At 40.3% G+C, this 17,188-nt stretch overlaps 1 protein-coding gene across 4 annotated transcripts in view; it reads left to right on the forward strand.

Moving 5' to 3' along the window:
• wtap (WT1 associated protein) overlaps window positions 1-17,188 on the forward strand; it is a 51,510-nt gene that overhangs the window by 1,580 nt on the left and 32,742 nt on the right. For 2 of the 4 annotated variants that reach the window (XM_055639521.1, XM_055639522.1), the window contains exons 2-5: window positions 307-483; window positions 4,650-4,687; window positions 4,786-4,841; window positions 7,949-8,007. In XM_055639521.1, coding sequence (XP_055495496.1) covers window positions 396-483; window positions 4,650-4,687; window positions 4,786-4,841; window positions 7,949-8,007 — 241 coding nt within the window. In that variant the 5' untranslated portion in view covers window positions 307-395. The remainder of the gene's footprint in view (window positions 1-306; window positions 484-4,649; window positions 4,688-4,785; window positions 4,842-7,948; window positions 8,008-17,188) is intronic. The other 2 variants (XM_055639523.1, XM_055639524.1) reach the window with 1 other exon arrangement.

The following is a 17,188-nucleotide window of genomic DNA, read 5'->3' on the forward strand; positions in this document are numbered from 1 at the left end:
CCAAAGGAAATGGTCTCAGATTGATGAAGTCTTATAATATTCTAATCCTGGCTACATTCTGAAAACACTTGCCAAGTTTTGTGTGATGTGACAACTGTATGCAGCACCCAAACTGTGATGTAAATAGTGTGTAGGTTTTTAGCAAAACTTCCCTGTCCTCTAACTACAGCTAATAGAAGAAAGCATCCTCTAAGTCTTTATACCTTTCTGACATCCTGCTACCTATAAGGATATGTGGAAGTTCACTCCAAGATCCCATTGCTCCTACATAGCACTCAATATCCTCCCCTTTTTGTACATTCCCAGGCCTCGTTGCAGCACCACCTGCATGGTGTGTAACTTTCTCCACCTTAAAATCCATTGATGTGAGCAGAAGGAGACTCGAGAGACTGCAGATGTTGGAATCAAGCAAAAAACAAACTGCTGGAGGAACTCGGCGATCAGGCAGCATCCATGAAGAGAAAAGAACAGGCAACATTTCTGGTCAGGATTCTTCTTCAGACTGATGGACTAGAGGGTGATAACTGGCAGAAAGAGGGAAAGGGGTGGGGGCAGGAGCTGGTGGCAAGTGATAGGTGGATTCATAGTGATGATTTAATTGACAGGTGAGTTAGGCATGGTCATGGGTGGAGATCGTAATGGAGGCGATTGGTGGAGAAGACAAACGGCTTTAAATGGATAAAGGAAGGTAGGGGGTGAAATGTATAACTAGATGGATGGTGGGAAGGGGGGAAGCTAGATAGAGAAAAGGAAAAGTGGGATACCTAAGATTGGAGAATTCAATGTTTATGCTGGCTACCCAAGTGGAATATGGGTGCTATTCTTCCAGTTTACTGTGGCTCACATTGGCAGTGGAGGAGGCTGAGGACTAACAAGTCGGTATGGGATTGGGAGGAGGAATTGAAGGGCTAGCAACCAGGAGCTTTGATGTCCCTGACGGACAAAGAAGGTGTTTGGAGAAGTGGTTGCTTAATCTCACTGATGTAGATGGTCTCGCCATTGAGGGTGAACACTCATTAACATAGCAGATAGACACAAAATGCTGTAGTTACTCAGCGGGACAGGCAGCATCTCTGACGAGAAGGAATGGGTGACGTTATGGATCGAGACCTGCAGTTCCTTCCTACACATTTATATGTCTCTTTTAGAGCAGGAGAATATACCAAACCACTTTACAAGAGTATTTTCAGAAAAATTGGTGCATGAGATGTTATTGTAGCTGATGAAATGGTTGTGGGCAACACCGTGAGCTCTAGCAATCTGGTTTTGATCCTGACCACTGGTGCTGTATCTATTTCATGTGGAGGTTGCGTGTTCTGCAACTGGGTATCCCCAGGGTGCTCTGCTTTCTTCCCACTTCTGGAAAATGTGCTGGTTGGCAGGTTATTATCCTTAGTCTGACTGTGTTATAAAAATCGATGTGTAGTCAAGCAGTGGATGAGGGAATAGGTTACTGGGAAATAATTTGGGGATTGGGATTAGCTGTGGCTGGACTTGCAGGACAGTTGTAGCCCAAGTCACAATGACGTTTCACTCTCAGAGGACCTCAGTGTTTTCAATGCTTGTTTCAAAAGGGAGAATATCAATGTATCTTCTCAAGCCCCCAATGACACACTAATCTCAGTCACCGAGGCCAACGTCAGAAGGTTCTTTATGAGGGTGAACTCTCAGAAAGCATCAGGCCTCTTTTGTGTACTTGGCTACGCATAGTCTTGGATAGCTCGCAAAGAAAAGCTTCTCACTGTACTTTGGTACACATGACAATAAACTAAACTAAACATTCTTAAAAATTGCACAGGCCGACTGGTTGGAAAGGACATCGATAGTACTGGTGCTCAAGAAGAGCAAGGTGACATGTCTCAATGACTACAAACCAGTGGCAATGATGTTCGTCTTGAATTGCTTTGAGAAGTTGGTTATGATGCATCTCAACTCATACCTTCTTAAGGACCTCGACCCACTGCAATTCGCCTGCTACCACAACAGATCAACAGCAGATGAGATCTCACTGGTTCTCCACTCTGCACTGGACCATTTGGACAATATTCGCACATACGGCTGGCTGTACTTCGTCGACTGCAGCTCAGCGTTCAATACCATCATCCGCTTTAAAGTTCCTCATCGGTAGACTAGTTGGTTCAAGTTGGCAACAACGCTTCCTCTTCGATGACCATCTACACGGGCACCTCAAAGCAGTGTACTCAGTCCCCTGATCTACCCTGTTATCACTGTGTAGCTAGACATAGCTTAACAGTGTCTTTAAATTTGTCAATATCATTGTTGAACAAATAACAGATAATCATAAATCAGAGTATAGGAGAGTGGTTGATAATCTGATTGAATTATGCCAGAACAACAATCTGACTCTCAACATTAACAAGATCTAGGAGCTGATTTGTTGACTTCAGGATGGGGAAAGCCGAGGATTCATGAACCTGTCTTCATCGATGGGAGGGCGATGCAACTCAATTTCCTAGGCATGTATATCTCTGAAGATCTGTCCTGGATTGAGCATTTGATGCAATCGTGAAGTAAGCTCAACTCCTACTTCCTGAGCAGATTGAGGAGGTACAGTATGTCGCCAAAAACGCCATTGAACTTCTACAGGTGTACAGTAGAGAGCATACTGACTGGGTGTATCGTCGTTTGATTCGTTAACATGAATGCAGAGGATTGAAGGAGGCTGCAGAAAGTGGTGGACATTGCCCGGTCCATCATGGGTACTGACCCTCTCATCAAAATAATCTACAGGAGGTGTAGCCTCAGAAAGCCAGCGAATATCATCAAAAGACCCATACCACCCTGGCCATGCTAGTTGCCCAAGTAGGGAAGAATCCTACTTGGGCAACTGATCTATGGACTTTGGCTGCAATCCATGCTTTGGATTTGCACTATTATGGTTTGGTCACCTAGTATTACTGCTTATTAGTTTATTGTATGATTATGTGTTTATTTGTGTCTTGTGTTAATGGGACTAAATCTGCAGCAAGTATGAATTTCACTGTTCCATTGCCAGTGCATATATCTCAATTAAGTACTCTGACTCTCGACCTCCTATGCCATAAGAAAGTATAATATTAAAATAGCTTAAAATAGCATAAAGGTGTTGGTGGAGTGAAGTCCAGAGCTTAACAGCTGTTGCAACTGAAGACGCAGAATAGGAAACCAAAGGCAAACGTTCTAAATGGTCATTATAATGAAAGTCACAAGGACCACTGTTCACCCGTCCCAGGATTTCTTTTTCACTGACTTGCAGAATTTGTGTAATTAAATTGATACAATATGAATTTATGTATGAATTGTATAGCATTAATAACTCCATTTGGTGTTGTGTCTCTAAGTGACAAAGAACTTAATAATTATATAGAGCCATCAGATCAGATTATGGCAATTATGGCACTCCGTCTGAATGGATAATGCAATTGTTATGAGATGAATTAATGGAATTTACATGGATTGCTTGATAATTAGCAAGTTGTGGTTTCATACAAATTGATGTACTTTGTAAAAATAATTCCGTAGTTATGTACCCCAAACCCCTTGCAATAAACAACATCAGACTACTTGCTTCCATGATTCACCAAATCAAGATCTTCGAATAAATACCATTTAGATGAATCTTATTTATAGGATTTTTCTAATACCGCCACAGCAAACTTCTTCAGTTTCTGCTTTATATTACATCTGCCATCTTCTTTTCCCCTCTCTTGCTCTGTATTTGTGTATTTTCTTCATGCCTTTGTGGATGTTGCAAATCTTCATTTCCCAGCCAGCTCACATCAGTCTGAAGACCGCTCAACCTGAAACGTCACCCATTCCTTCTCTCCAGAGACGCTGCCTGACGTGCTGAGTTACTCCAGCATTTTGTGTCTACCAGCGTCTGCAGTTCTTTCCTATACATATCACATCTATGTTCCACAGGATGTTTTTCTATGGCAATGAATATGAAGGAACTAAGTTCAGTTGTTTGAAAGGAATGGAGGCTTTTAAGTGCTTTTGAAATAATAAGGGCATGCTGCACTTTTCTTTAGTTTAGAAATTTTTCAGATTAGGGCCAATGTTGAAAGTATGCACTATTTCCAATAGAACATTTTAGTATTACATGTGTGAACTGAGGCCATCATTGCATTTTGCCATTTGGATTTCAATGACATTTAAATTTTGTCTCGGCTATGTGGGGGAATTATCAATTTTTTGTCCTTTTAATCAAACTGAATTGTAGATTTTGCTTGCGCTATTTTGTAATACGTGACATTTTATGGATGGGACCATACTGATAGTAAGATTTGTTATTGTGTGTCGAATTTGGAGTAGTATATTAACAACATTTGCAGGTGGTGCATTTGGTAAAGTTTCAACACCAATGACGCAGGTTCAATACTGACCTCAGCGGCTTTGCATTCTCATTCTCCCTGGGACCGAGTGGGTTTTGTTGTATATCTTAAAGTGTCTAAGTGAATGGTAAGACTTTTGGGAAAATAAAATAGATTAATATAGGGTTGGTATAAATGGTTAATTGGTAAGGACTTCGTGTGCCAAAGAGCCTGTTTCTATGCTTTGATGTCTGATTCTATAATTCCTGACAAATTATGTGAAGATAGTGCCTTGATGTTTAGATTATTATCTTAAAATACCATCCTTTTTTTCAGGAATCAGAATGACTAATGAAGAACCTCTGCCAAAGAAGGTAAGTACAAAGGAGTGTACATTTTCTATAAACTTCAACAAGGCAATATCTTTGTCATATGCAGAAAATAATCCTGACTTTTTTTCTTTCACAAATAGGTTCGCTTAAGTGAATCAGACTTCAAGACTCTGTCCCGAGATGAGTTATGTTCCAGGTAATGATTAATGAATTGAATTTTGAAACCAAGAGTAAAATTAACAAGCATATCTTTTTTTTTTTAGTATAGCACCTGATAGTATTGTAGAGACATAAGAGACTACAGATGTTGGAATTCTGAGGAACTCTGCAGGTCATACAGCAGCTGGAAAGGGAAATGGACAGATATGTTTCCAGTTGGGACCCTTCTTCAGACTGATAGAGTATGGGGGAGAAAGGTGGAGAAGAGAGGTTGGGGTGAGGCCAAGCCAGACGAGTGTTAGGTGGATACAGGTGAGGGTGATTGGCAGATAGATGGAGATAGTGATATAGGCTAGCGGTTGGGCGAAGAGAAGGGGCGGGGGGATCAGAGGGGGGGGGAAATATTACTTGAAATTGTATAATTTGATGTTCATATTGTTTGTGCTTTCAGTTTGTGTGTGGCCTCACTCTGGCAGTTGAGTCCAAGTCTTGGAAATATTGGGATGGGGAAGGGGAGTTAATATGGATAGCAGCCAGGAACACCAGCAGTCCTTGGTTAACATTGTAATCGTGTATTGTCTTTCTGCATGACTGGATAGCATGCAACAAAAGCTTTTCACTGTACCTCGGTACAAATGACAATAAATTAAACTAAACAGAGCCCAAGTGTTCAGTGAAACATTCGCCCAGTCTACACTTGACCTCGCTGATATAGTGGGGGCCACAATGGGAGCACTAAATGCAACAGATGAGGTTGGTAGAGATGCAAGTGATGCGTCCTTTTCTTACCCTACAGTTTTTTATTTATCTCTCAAGATTCTCCCAGTATGTCACCAGATAGTGATCAGCAGATAGGACCATTACCAATTTTGACTGATCTGGAGAATCAAATTGTATTTTTGTTAGATCTTCTCCAACATATATTTGCTACATAGTTTTTTACTGAAAGGATGTTGAGCACCCAGAAAAGTGATATATAATAGTAGCATAGCATGGGTCTTTTTGCTGATGATCTATAGCAGGTGTCCTCCATTCAGTTCGTACTGATGTTTAACTGGTATGTTACAGACAAGGAAACTTTCTAACATTCCTCAATTAGTAATCGTTTGCTCCCAACGTTTTCTCCATTTTTAGCTTCAGCAATGGTTATTTCCCCAATTTTATACTAGAATCATTTTTTAAATTAATCACAATTAAGAATATCTGTATTGTTGTTTCTTAATAAAATATTTTTGACAGGAAACTTCATGTTCCATATTTCCCATTGATTGGATTAATTCGAGTTTAAAATAAATATTTTGTATGAAATGCATGTGATCTGCAAATGCCCCAGTCCAGACGTCAAAACTCCTTCTCCAGTATATCACCCTACCTTTAATCCTAATCATTTATTAATCTGGTGTATATGTAAAATAAAATCCAGATCGAAACAAGTGTCAAAAATTCTGTTTGTGAAATAATACACCGTGGAAAGGGGAGATTGGGTCAATGTTCCTGTGCCTTTTTAGAAAGATATATATCCAGTGATGGATCAGTGATGAATTTCCAAATGAAGAATCTGTAACTTGGAGTGCAATCTGCAGCTGGTGGTGTTCCTAGGCCATTGCTGCCTTTGTCCACATTGGCAGAGATCACAGGTTTGGGAGTTGCTTTCAGGGTAGCATGCCGCAATGCATTTTGTAAATGGCACTTGCATCGGCCATTGTGTGCCATTGGTAGATAAAATGAGTAAGATTCTGGAAAGGAAAGCATGGAAACGGCTATATGGCTCATCTTGCCCATACTGACCCAAGTCAGCATCCTGGGCCAGTCAAAGCCTATTTTAGAATCCTCTTTATTTTTCCTGTCAAAATAAGACAATTTCTCACATTATCCTCTGTGCCAGAATTTTGCCCTCTGCCGTAGCTTTTCTATGTATCTTTGTAGTCTCATTATGTCATCTTAACAATATTGGTTCACCAATGCACATGTTCTGAATTTCTGGAAGCCCATTTACTATATAATAATTCAAATTTTCCCAACAATTGATGTTAAGGTTGCTGGTCTGTAGTCTTTTTTAAAATTGTGCATTACTAATTTATGCATTCAGTTTATCGAGGGCCGATGCTTATTTTTGTTGCCCCTTTCCTGTTGCATACTTGTAGACAATCTTACACCTGTTTTTACATTACCTGCCAATTTATTCTCATTTTATTTTTGCACCATTATACATTTTCCTTTCAATTAGTTAGGTGGATGCCTTAATATATTATAAAATAAAAATAGGAGTAGGCCATTCGGCTCCATAAACCTGCTCCACCATTCAATAAAATCAAATTTGATGGGGCGGCGCAGCGGTAGAGTTGCTGCCTTACAGTTCCAGAGGCCCAGGTTTGATCCTGACTATGGGTACTGTCTGTACGGAGTTTGTGCATTCTCCTTATGACCATGTGAGATTTATCGAGCTGCCACGCTGTATCTCTAAAGTCCTCTCTTATTCTTAAATTCTACCCGTGTGAACACATCCCCAGGATATCCTCCCTAAGTACTGTTGAGATGCCCTCCCTAATCAGTAATGCAGCTTCCCCTTTTTTTTTTTTTTGCATCATCCTCTGTCATGTTGAAACTTCTATAGCCCAGTCTTGCCTTTCAGTCACAACGTTTCTGTGATTGCTATAATATTGTAATTCCATGTGATGATCGATGCTCTAAGCTCATCTGCCTCAGTAAATGCATTTGAGCCCCATGCTTCCTAACATGCTTCTGTTTGTTCTGCCTAGTGGACATGCTTGATTTATCCTCTACATTCAGGTCAATCTTCCCACCTGCCACATTGCTATTGGATTTCCCAGCCCTATGCCAAATTAGTTTAAACTGTCCCGAGAAGTGTAAGAAAACCTTCCTGCAAGGTTCCTGCCCCCTTTCAATTTAGCTAGGAGGTAAAGCTGGTTAAATTCCATGGATGGATGGTAAAGAATATGAAACATTAGGAGTTGATGTTCTTGAGTCAAGACAAGAGTGTTTTATTGTCATATGTATTTAAAAGGAACAATGAAATTCTTGCAGGAGATTAATATAATCAAAAGATGACATGATGGGAGAGATAGCAAGAAAGTAATTCCTCTTGGGGTAATTCATTGCCTAATTAACTCTTTCTTCCTACAGGTGGAAACAACAAGAAGTCTATGTACATGCATTAGAGACTAAGTGCTCAGAGCTCAGCTGTAAGTTGTTTTAGTTTCTTTATAACTTGTATTTCTGGTTATAGCTTGCAACAGATTTTTAAAAGTAGCAAACGTCCTGTAAACGTTAATAGTTTGGTTGTACTCACTGCTTGCATGAAGTTAGACACGTGCTAAATTATTTTCTAAGACAGATGTTCTGAAGATAAAATATCAGATTTTTTTGGATTAAGTATGAGCTTGCACTTTCAGGACATTATTTTACTTTCCTGAAGAATGTAGGTTTTTGGTGTCAGAGAAACCAGCACAGCTGTGAAACAGCACATCAGAAAGCTAAATTTTGAAATATTCCAAATAGTGGTAAAGGGTTGAGAAAGAAATTAAAGCTGGTTATACCTTGAATATTTAAAGATGCTGTAAGAAGTTTAATGTTGCTACCTCACTGTTCACTTAAGAAAATTGTCCTTTTTACAACACACTACCAAACTTAAGGGCAACACAGTGGCACAGTGGTAGAGTTGCTGCTTTACAGCACCAGAGACCCTTGTTCAATCCTGACTATGGGTGCTGTCTGTACGGAGTTTGTACATTCTCCCTGTGACCTGAGTGGGGTTTCTCCAGGAAGCTCCAGTTTCCTCCCACACTCCAAAGATATACAGGGTTGTAGGCTAATTGGCTTGGTGTAATTGTAAATTGTCCCTAACGTGTCTAAGACAGTGTTATTGTGTGGGGATTGCTGGTCGGCATGGATTTGGTGGGCCGAAGGGCTTGTTTCCGCCGTTTATCTCGAAACTAAACTAAAATACCAGCCTTTGGATAAAGAATGTTAACATCGGAACTGCAGTTTTGTTGGTCACTTGAAAATATTTCAACTTTATTAAATAGGCAGAATTTTACTTAACTAAACATACTTTTGATACAGCTGTGTTTAACTGGAGAAAGCTACGGGTAGATCCTTGATAATGTCTTGATTGTGCCCTTCACAATCGCCTGCATTAAAAGAGTTTGACTGCCTCAAAGTTTAACCTACTCCTAGGGAATGAAGATCTAAATTGGGGAAAAGCTGAATTTGGTAATAGACAGGAACTTGCAAAAATTGATTGGAATCAGTTATTTGCAGGCAATGGGACTTCCGGAAAGTGAGATGCTTTTAAAAGTCCGACAGTGAGAGTTCAAGGTATGCATGTTCCTGTTAGAATCGGGGGTAAGGCAGGTAGAAGGAGTAAGGAACCCTGCATGACGAGCGAAATTGAGCTTCTGGTCGGAAAAAAGGAGGAGGCATGGGTCTGGTATGGGCAGGCCAACAAATTAATCATTCCGTTCTTCCTCTCTGCTGTGATAGCTGAGTGGCATATATAACCCTCCAACAACAGCAACCATTCCAGAATCTATAATGTGGAATTTTGGAGAGTTCCAGATCTGGCCTGATAGCAATATTCCGCAATATACATCTGGGAATCTGCCTTGAGAACAATAACTTGGAGCATTTACTCATTCATATGTGGTGAGGCAGTTATGATGGGGCAATTACTGTAAGAGGGTGACCTCTAATTTCAATTGCATACCCCACCTCACTTTTTATTCTGAGGTCTGGAAACAATTTCCACTAATGTCTTCTTGGGTCCATGCAGCTAAATTCTACCTCAAGAACACAATCTTATTAGCCAAGATACACTATAACCACTGTACTGACAATATAGGTGCAGGAGTAGGTCATTCAGCCCTTTGATGTCGTCCCTCAACAGTGCAACCTTATTTTCCTTGGTGCCTGTCCTTCCTTATTATTATTTAGTCTAGAATATTTGGGTTTTAGGTTTGGTCAGTGATATTTTTATAAAAGGCTGTTAGATTATAACCAGTTACAACTATTTGTCCATTCATTCCTTCTTGCTATGGATACAGTGTGTATTTAGATAGGATATCCTTTAAATTTGGTATTTTATCACTTCCATATTCTGTGATCCTATTTGCAGTTTGCCTTTTACACTGCCTATTAATTTGGTTTCCCTCCCTTCTGAGACTCCTCTCATATTCCTCTCCACTGACCAAGCTAAATTAAAGCACTAGCAGACTGCCCTGCATATGTATAACGGTTTGAGTCCTCTTGCAGTGTAACCTGTCTGACTTAAATTGCTTGTTATTGGAAAAGCAGCTAGATATAGTGGAACACTAAGCTGATGTGGCTAAAAAATTTAAATGTTTCAAATAATGCACTTTCAAAATTAAGGTTATTTTTGCATTCTTCGTGGCATGCAATAGTTCATGGCTTGCTGCATATTATTATTATTATTATATGGGAGGGACATGGGTACTTTCCAAAGCATAAGGAATTATTGCATTGAATGCATGTCCTCAAAAAGGCGCCGCTTTTCGATTTTCATACATCCAGCTCGGGGATTAGCTTAAACTATACAAAAGGAAGCATTGAAATCATCCAGCCCGTTTCTTCCACTTCCCTGCTCGAACACAATTTATTTTAAGTATTATCCAACTTCCTGTAGAAGGCTTCTTTTGAATTTTTCATGCAACTTCCAATCTTGCACTGTATTCCATATCCTAAATGTGATATCAAATAAACGTTATCATATGGCACTTGTTCTTTTGCAAATCACCATTGCAGTCTACTGCTTTTCTTCAGCTATTAGAAACAATATTATTTAACATCTCGACACCCTGCGTGGTTTAAAAGCTCACATTAGTTTTATTCCGTATTTTCTGGTTCAAACAGATCAAACTCTGCTTTGCTGTACAGATTTCCCCCGGGTCCATTCTGGTCAGGGCTGTGGCTTGGTTGCTGTCTTAGTATTTCAGAACCCAGGGGATACAGTGGGATTTGAATTAATTTAATGACATGGAATGTCATATAGAAAAATAAATAATTTGACATAACTACTGGATAAAATGTAATGAAAAATTTGTCTGGCTCTATGAAGATATTCAGCGGATATTTGCCTTCCATGCCATTTTGTGACCTATCTAGGTATAGGCAATATCTGGTCTCTTTGTGGGTGATGCCTACATGGCCTGGCAGGTCAGGGGCAATAATGGATTTGTAATAAATCCTGCCATTGCCACTGCTGGAGAAAAGTTATGGGGGACATTTTGGGTTGAAACCCTTCTTCAGTCGGAAGAACTTCTTCAGTCTGAAGAATGGTCTCGACACAAAACATCACCGATTCCTTCTCTCCAGAGATGCTGCCAGTCCCACTGAGCTACTCCAGCAGTTTGTGTCTGCCGGCCAACTGTGGCAGAGTCTGAGTATCATCATGGGCTACGTCAAAGCCGGGGGTGAACCCTGGTAATGAAGCATCTCTATCAGATGAACTGAATGTCTTTTATGACCATTTAGAACAGACAAAGAAAAGTGCCACCAAAATGTGTCTCCAGACTTCCAAGCATGTTAGATTTGCTTTCTCAAGGGGATCCCCTGGACAAGTTTTAAAATCATGTGCCAACAACTGGCCACAGTCTTTGCTGATGTTCTTCAAGCTCAACAGTACTGTCCCCATCTACTTCAAGGCAACCTCCATCATTCCAGTTCACAAGAATAGTTGAGTGACTTGTCATAATGGCTAGTGGCTCTAACATCAACCAGGAATTCAACCCAAAACGTCAACTATTACTTACCATCCACAGATGCTGCTTGATCTGCTGAGTTCCTCCAACAGATTGTTTGTTACTCAACATTTGTGGCAAATGGCTTTGTAGAATTAATTGCATATGGAAACACATTTCAACTGAGGAGAATGCATCTGCATAATCCAGACATGGAAAGCAGTCTTTTAACACTTTATTAAGAAATGTCTCTTTCGATGGACAAGGGTGTGTATTCATGCAGCTGGAATTGCCCTAGCTAGAAGACTGATAATTGTTTGGATTAATGGCTGCTATTCACATAAATCTTGTAGGATGTCACACGCTTAACAATCTCTAAAATTGTGGTGAATGAAACTGGATAGGATGGTGATTAATTCAGCTGTTCTTTACTTAATGATAATTTATTCTGTTGTTAAAACTAAGTCGTGTGGGGTATACAGTCATGCATCTAACCTATGCCAGAATGTTGCTTGTCACAGACTTCACAGCTTTTGATGTGCTGTTGTAGCCACAGTATTTATATTTTTACGTGGCTACTCCTCTTAAGTCTCTGAATAATAGTACCTTCCCAAACCCCAAATATATTGGTGGGAGTGGTAATTACTCACCAGTGGTAATGTAATTGAATGTTTTGGTGATTGTTGAACAATCATACTATGCATTTTTATGATGTGGATTTTTAAAAGATGTGGTTGCAGGCTGACTGGAAGCTGAATATCCAAGGATATTCAATCATTAGGAAGAATAGGCAAACAGAAAAAGGAGTTGGGTACTATTGTTTGTACGGGATTGGAAAAGCATGATCGCAAAAAAGGAATATTGGCTCAGAAAGTCAACATATAGAAACTGTCAATGTGGAAGACACTGTTTGTAGATCTCCAATAGTAGTGATAATATAAGTGATCACATCAAAAAGGAAAATTGAGAGTAGTGACAATGGGTGTTTTTATTCTACATACAGACTGGTCAAATTGAATTCGCAATAATACTAAGAAGGATAAATTCCTGGAATGTGTGCTGATTTTCTTTTTCAGATCAGCATATTGAGAAGCTAAGTCTTGTGTAGGTCCTATAGGAGGGAGTAACCAAAACAAACCCCAATTCTTCTTTATATGAAAGATGAAGTAGTTCTATTTGAAACTTGGGTCCTAAATTTAAACCAGGCTATTAAGAATGAGAAACGAATTAGCTGAACTGGGTGGGAAACTTCATAAAAGGCACGTCAGGCAATTGTTGCTAAATAAGGAATGAATTCAGGAGCTGTTATATATTTCATAAAAGCACCAAAGGAAAAAATAAACAAATCATGCAGTTGATGGTTTGGACAAGGATACTTCCCTGACAAACTCCTAGTTATGTCCTCAAGATAGGAATATTGATCTCCAATAACCACAAATGTCATCCTCAAGTCAAATGGTGACATGATGTCAAGGGCAGTGAATCTCACCTCCTGGAGTTTTTGTTGTTTGTATGGGGTGGCATTCTTATGTTATATTTCATACTTGTACTTCCTTATAATAAAACAGGGTCATTCAGTCCATCAGGGCTATCCCAACCATTCCGTTCCTCCATTTATTTCACTGTTACCTACTCTCACATGTATCCATTAATACCCTCCTTGATTCTCCTATTACCCACCTACATTGGCAACATTTTGCCAAAACGTCACCTATATATGGTTCTCCAGAGATGCTGCCTGGCCCACTCCAATACTTTATGTCTTTTTTTGTTTATTAAGATGACTGGCGCCTGTGATGGTGGGGACCTTCAGTGTCCACCAGGGACGCCGCATGATTGGCAGCCCCGCCAGCAGTCTGTTTTTTCATCTTTTTTTTTTAAAATTGTGATTTTTTTAAAGGTTTGTGTAAATGTTCTCCGGTTTGTTTTGGGGGGGGTGTCAGGGGAAACTTTTTTTCCGTTTCTTACCTGGCCGTAGATGCGATTTAAAAAAAAAAAAAAATTCTCGGGTCACATCTCCGGTCGCTCTGCGGCCTCCGATTGATGGAGCTGGAGGGCTCCTCGGACTGTCTTTGAGCCCCACCGTGGGGTGGGGACTTAACATCGGAGTCGATCTCTTGCCACGGATCGCTCTAACCGCGGCCTGCGGACTTTACCAGCGCGAGCTCGCAGTCTCAGAAGAGGCTAGTCGGGAACTCCAACGACTCAGAGGCTCGACCCGTCCCGGGGCTCGATTGCCAGCGCGGGGGAGCTGCCATCCCCCTGATGCAGGAGCTGATCGCCCCGATACGGAGGGCCCAAACGCTGCCGGCTACGGGAGTTAAGATCGTCCCGTTGGCTCGAGGCCCCCGACCGCAGGAGAGCAAAGAAGGGAAGGGATCTGAACTTTTCTTTGCCTTCCATCACAGTGAGGAATATGGAGGAGTCACTGTGGTGGATGTTTATGTTAAAATGTATTTTGTGTGTTCCGCTGTTTTTTATTTGCATGACTGACTTGGCAAATGAAATTCCTCATATGTTGCAAAACATACTTGGCTAATAAAGTATTATTGTCATTGTGATTAAATAGAATTGTGTCATTAATTAGGACTTTGGGCTGAACATGGCTACACCATTCCAGGCTGCGTTTTTGTATTTGTGCGATGGGCTGACAGGACAAATGTTCTTGGAGTCAATTCCTCCCAGTGGTAGTGAGGTGTGAGATGCAGATTATGGTTTGAGGACATCCTTGAATCTTTTACTTTTTCTACTCAATCTCTTGATATGCTGGAGCTTGGAATACAGCATTTTGTGTTCCAATGTCGGGCTGTGAACACTTGCCTGTCCAAGCCAACAAAGTTTAATTAATGCCATGAAAGTATGGCATGTTGGTGTGGGTGAGGTGGTTGACATTAGTTCACATCCTGCCAGTGCATTTAGATGTTTTTTTCCAGAAACAGCAATGGTTGGTACCTGCCCTTTGCTTTGAGGTACTGTAGAAAGTGCAGGTCAGAAGCGTACAGGAAGGCAAGGCCACTTCTGTCTGGTAGACTGAATTTTGTGCTAGGTGTGAGGCCTTGATCATTAAACGCACTTTCCACTGATGGCTATGCTGGTAGACTGAAGGCGATGGCAAGTTTCATCATTGGTGTTTTACTCCTGAGATATGAAAAGACACGCACATTTTCATGCGTCTCGTTGTTAGCATTAACACCAGAGAAGTTATGCTGTATACGTCGTTAATTTTAGTTTTACAGTTTTACACCCCAAACTCTGCATGCTTTTGTAAACAAATCAAAATGATGTACACACATCATCTGTATGCTGATACACAAAAAAGCTGGAGAAACTCAGCGGGTGCAGCAGCATCTATGGAGCGAAGGAAATAGGCAGCGTTTCGGGCCGAAACCCTTCTTCAGACGCTGATGCTTGACCACCAAAATCGTTCTGGATTATGGTGATTTGGGTTTGAAACGTTTTTGGATTGTTGTTTATTAGATCCACTCAAGACGAAAGTTTGTTAATTGAGCTGCGACATCACATTATGAAGGAACTGAGAAAATGTTGGGAGGATACTAACACACCCTTTTGACACTGAGCTGTGCTGAGATTGGGTCTTGCTCAAGATCAGGCATTGCATGCCATTGTGTAACAGATAAGAAAGAGATTAATTTTGCGTACAACCAAATTAGAGAGGGATATTTCAAAGATCAAAATGCCTGTGGCTAAAGTGTACTTTGATTTTAAAAACTGGTTAAGTGATATTTCTAGAAGTATAGTTGTTATCTTATTACCTGGTCAAATTGCATTTAGTCTCCATTTTATAAATATACTAGACCAAGTGGGGGGGGGACCCGACCAGAGACAGACCCGAGAGCTCTAGTACAGGGCCCGACTTGCTCGTTCTTCACTCGCAGCGCATCGGAATCCAGGGGGTAAATCTACCCGAATATGTAAAATTTTTACCGTTAGCGTGCCATTTTTTCGAGAAGATGTGATAACACACAAACAAATACACACGCGCACACATATATATACACACACACCCACACACACAGTTTTATAGTTATAAGGATATAATCATAGAATTGTGTGACCCACCTCATTCATGCTGACGTAAAGCCACTGATGCTAATCCTGTGCATGCATCAGGCTTGTATTCAGGCAAATGTGATTAGTGTAGATAACCATCATGGTGCTGGGGAAAGTGCAATAAAAGACGTGTGAAGATGATATCAGAACCAATTTAAAATTAATGAACCAGCTTTAACATGGCAAAATATCCCAAAGCATTTTGCAAATGGTTATCAAACAAAATTAAAACTGAACTGGAGGTATTAGTGAAAATGACCAAAAACATGGTCAGGAAGAGGTTTTGATAACTAATTTGCATGAATAAAAGGGAGAAGAAAGGAATGGATATACATGAATAGGAATCCAAACTGGGTTATATTTGCAGGAGTTACAAATTGATCCATTACGGAATTTATGATGCATTTCTTTGCTCGAGTGATTAGAATGCAAACTCAGGGACTTGTACAAGTAAATTGTCTTCAAAAGAAAAAAGAGAGAGAAAACAAGTAGAGATGGTGAAAGGGTAATATAAGGTCACTAGAATGTGAAGACAATTGTACCAAAAGCTGAGTGTAAAAATTAGTTGACGGAGAACGAAGAAACTTACATGTGTCTGTCTGGCATCACTAACATGGATGTGAAGCTGAGCTAACTGGAGATCAATATTTTGCTGAAATGATGATCTGTGGTAGTTCAACATCGTGCAACTAATGTTGGAGGAAAAACTCCAATTAAACTGCTTCATCAGCTGTATACCTCTAGCAGGTGATTTTTTTACAGATATGCAAGTTTTATCAATGAAGTCTTAGCAAGTTAAATATGTTTTAGATCTGTTATAAAGCAAAATCTTTATTACGTGTGGAAATAAAATGATTTGACATTTATTACTGGAATATGTGTGTGGCTTGGCAGAGTGGTTTGCCAGACAATGTATGTGGCAGCATTGGGATCACACATGGAACAAACAGGATAAGACTAGGGGCGTAGGAAAGAACTGCAGATGCTGGTTTAAATTGAAGGTAGACTCAAAATGCTGGAGTAACTCAGTGGGACAGGCAGCATCTCTGGAGAGAAGGAATGGGAGACATTTCGTGTCGAGACCCTACTTAAGACTAGGAGTTTTGTTCCCATCAGGACAATAGTAAATCAGTCAAGTTTTCATTGTGGTCCTTTGTGATCAGTTTGCCAGTTTCCCTGGAGGTTCTTTTAAAGAATGAATTTTAACTTTTGAGCTTGAGTTTTGACCTATTCATGTTATAAGAGCAAAATTAGGCCATTCGGCCTATCAATTCCACTCTGCCATTCAATCATGGCTGATCTTTCATTCCCTCCCAACACCATTCTCCTGCCTCTCCCCATCCTGACACCCATACAAATCGATTCTCCATAATCCAGTCAGGTAACGAATAGATAAAAATGAACTCTCCTTGAAATATACAATTATTGTCATTTTTGGGGGGGACATGGCAGGACCCTTAGCAGCTTTGATAAACAGGAGGATCTTGGGGTGCAAGTCCACCATTTCCTGTAAGTGGCAACACAAGTATACGCCTTTGCTGGTTGGAGTGTAGAGTTTAATAGTTAGCAAGTCACGTAGCTCTATAAAAGTTTGGTT

The sequence above is a fragment of the Leucoraja erinacea genome, chromosome 8 (assembly GCF_028641065.1).
Source record: "Leucoraja erinacea ecotype New England chromosome 8, Leri_hhj_1, whole genome shotgun sequence".
NCBI lineage: Eukaryota > Metazoa > Chordata > Chondrichthyes > Rajiformes > Rajidae > Leucoraja > Leucoraja erinaceus.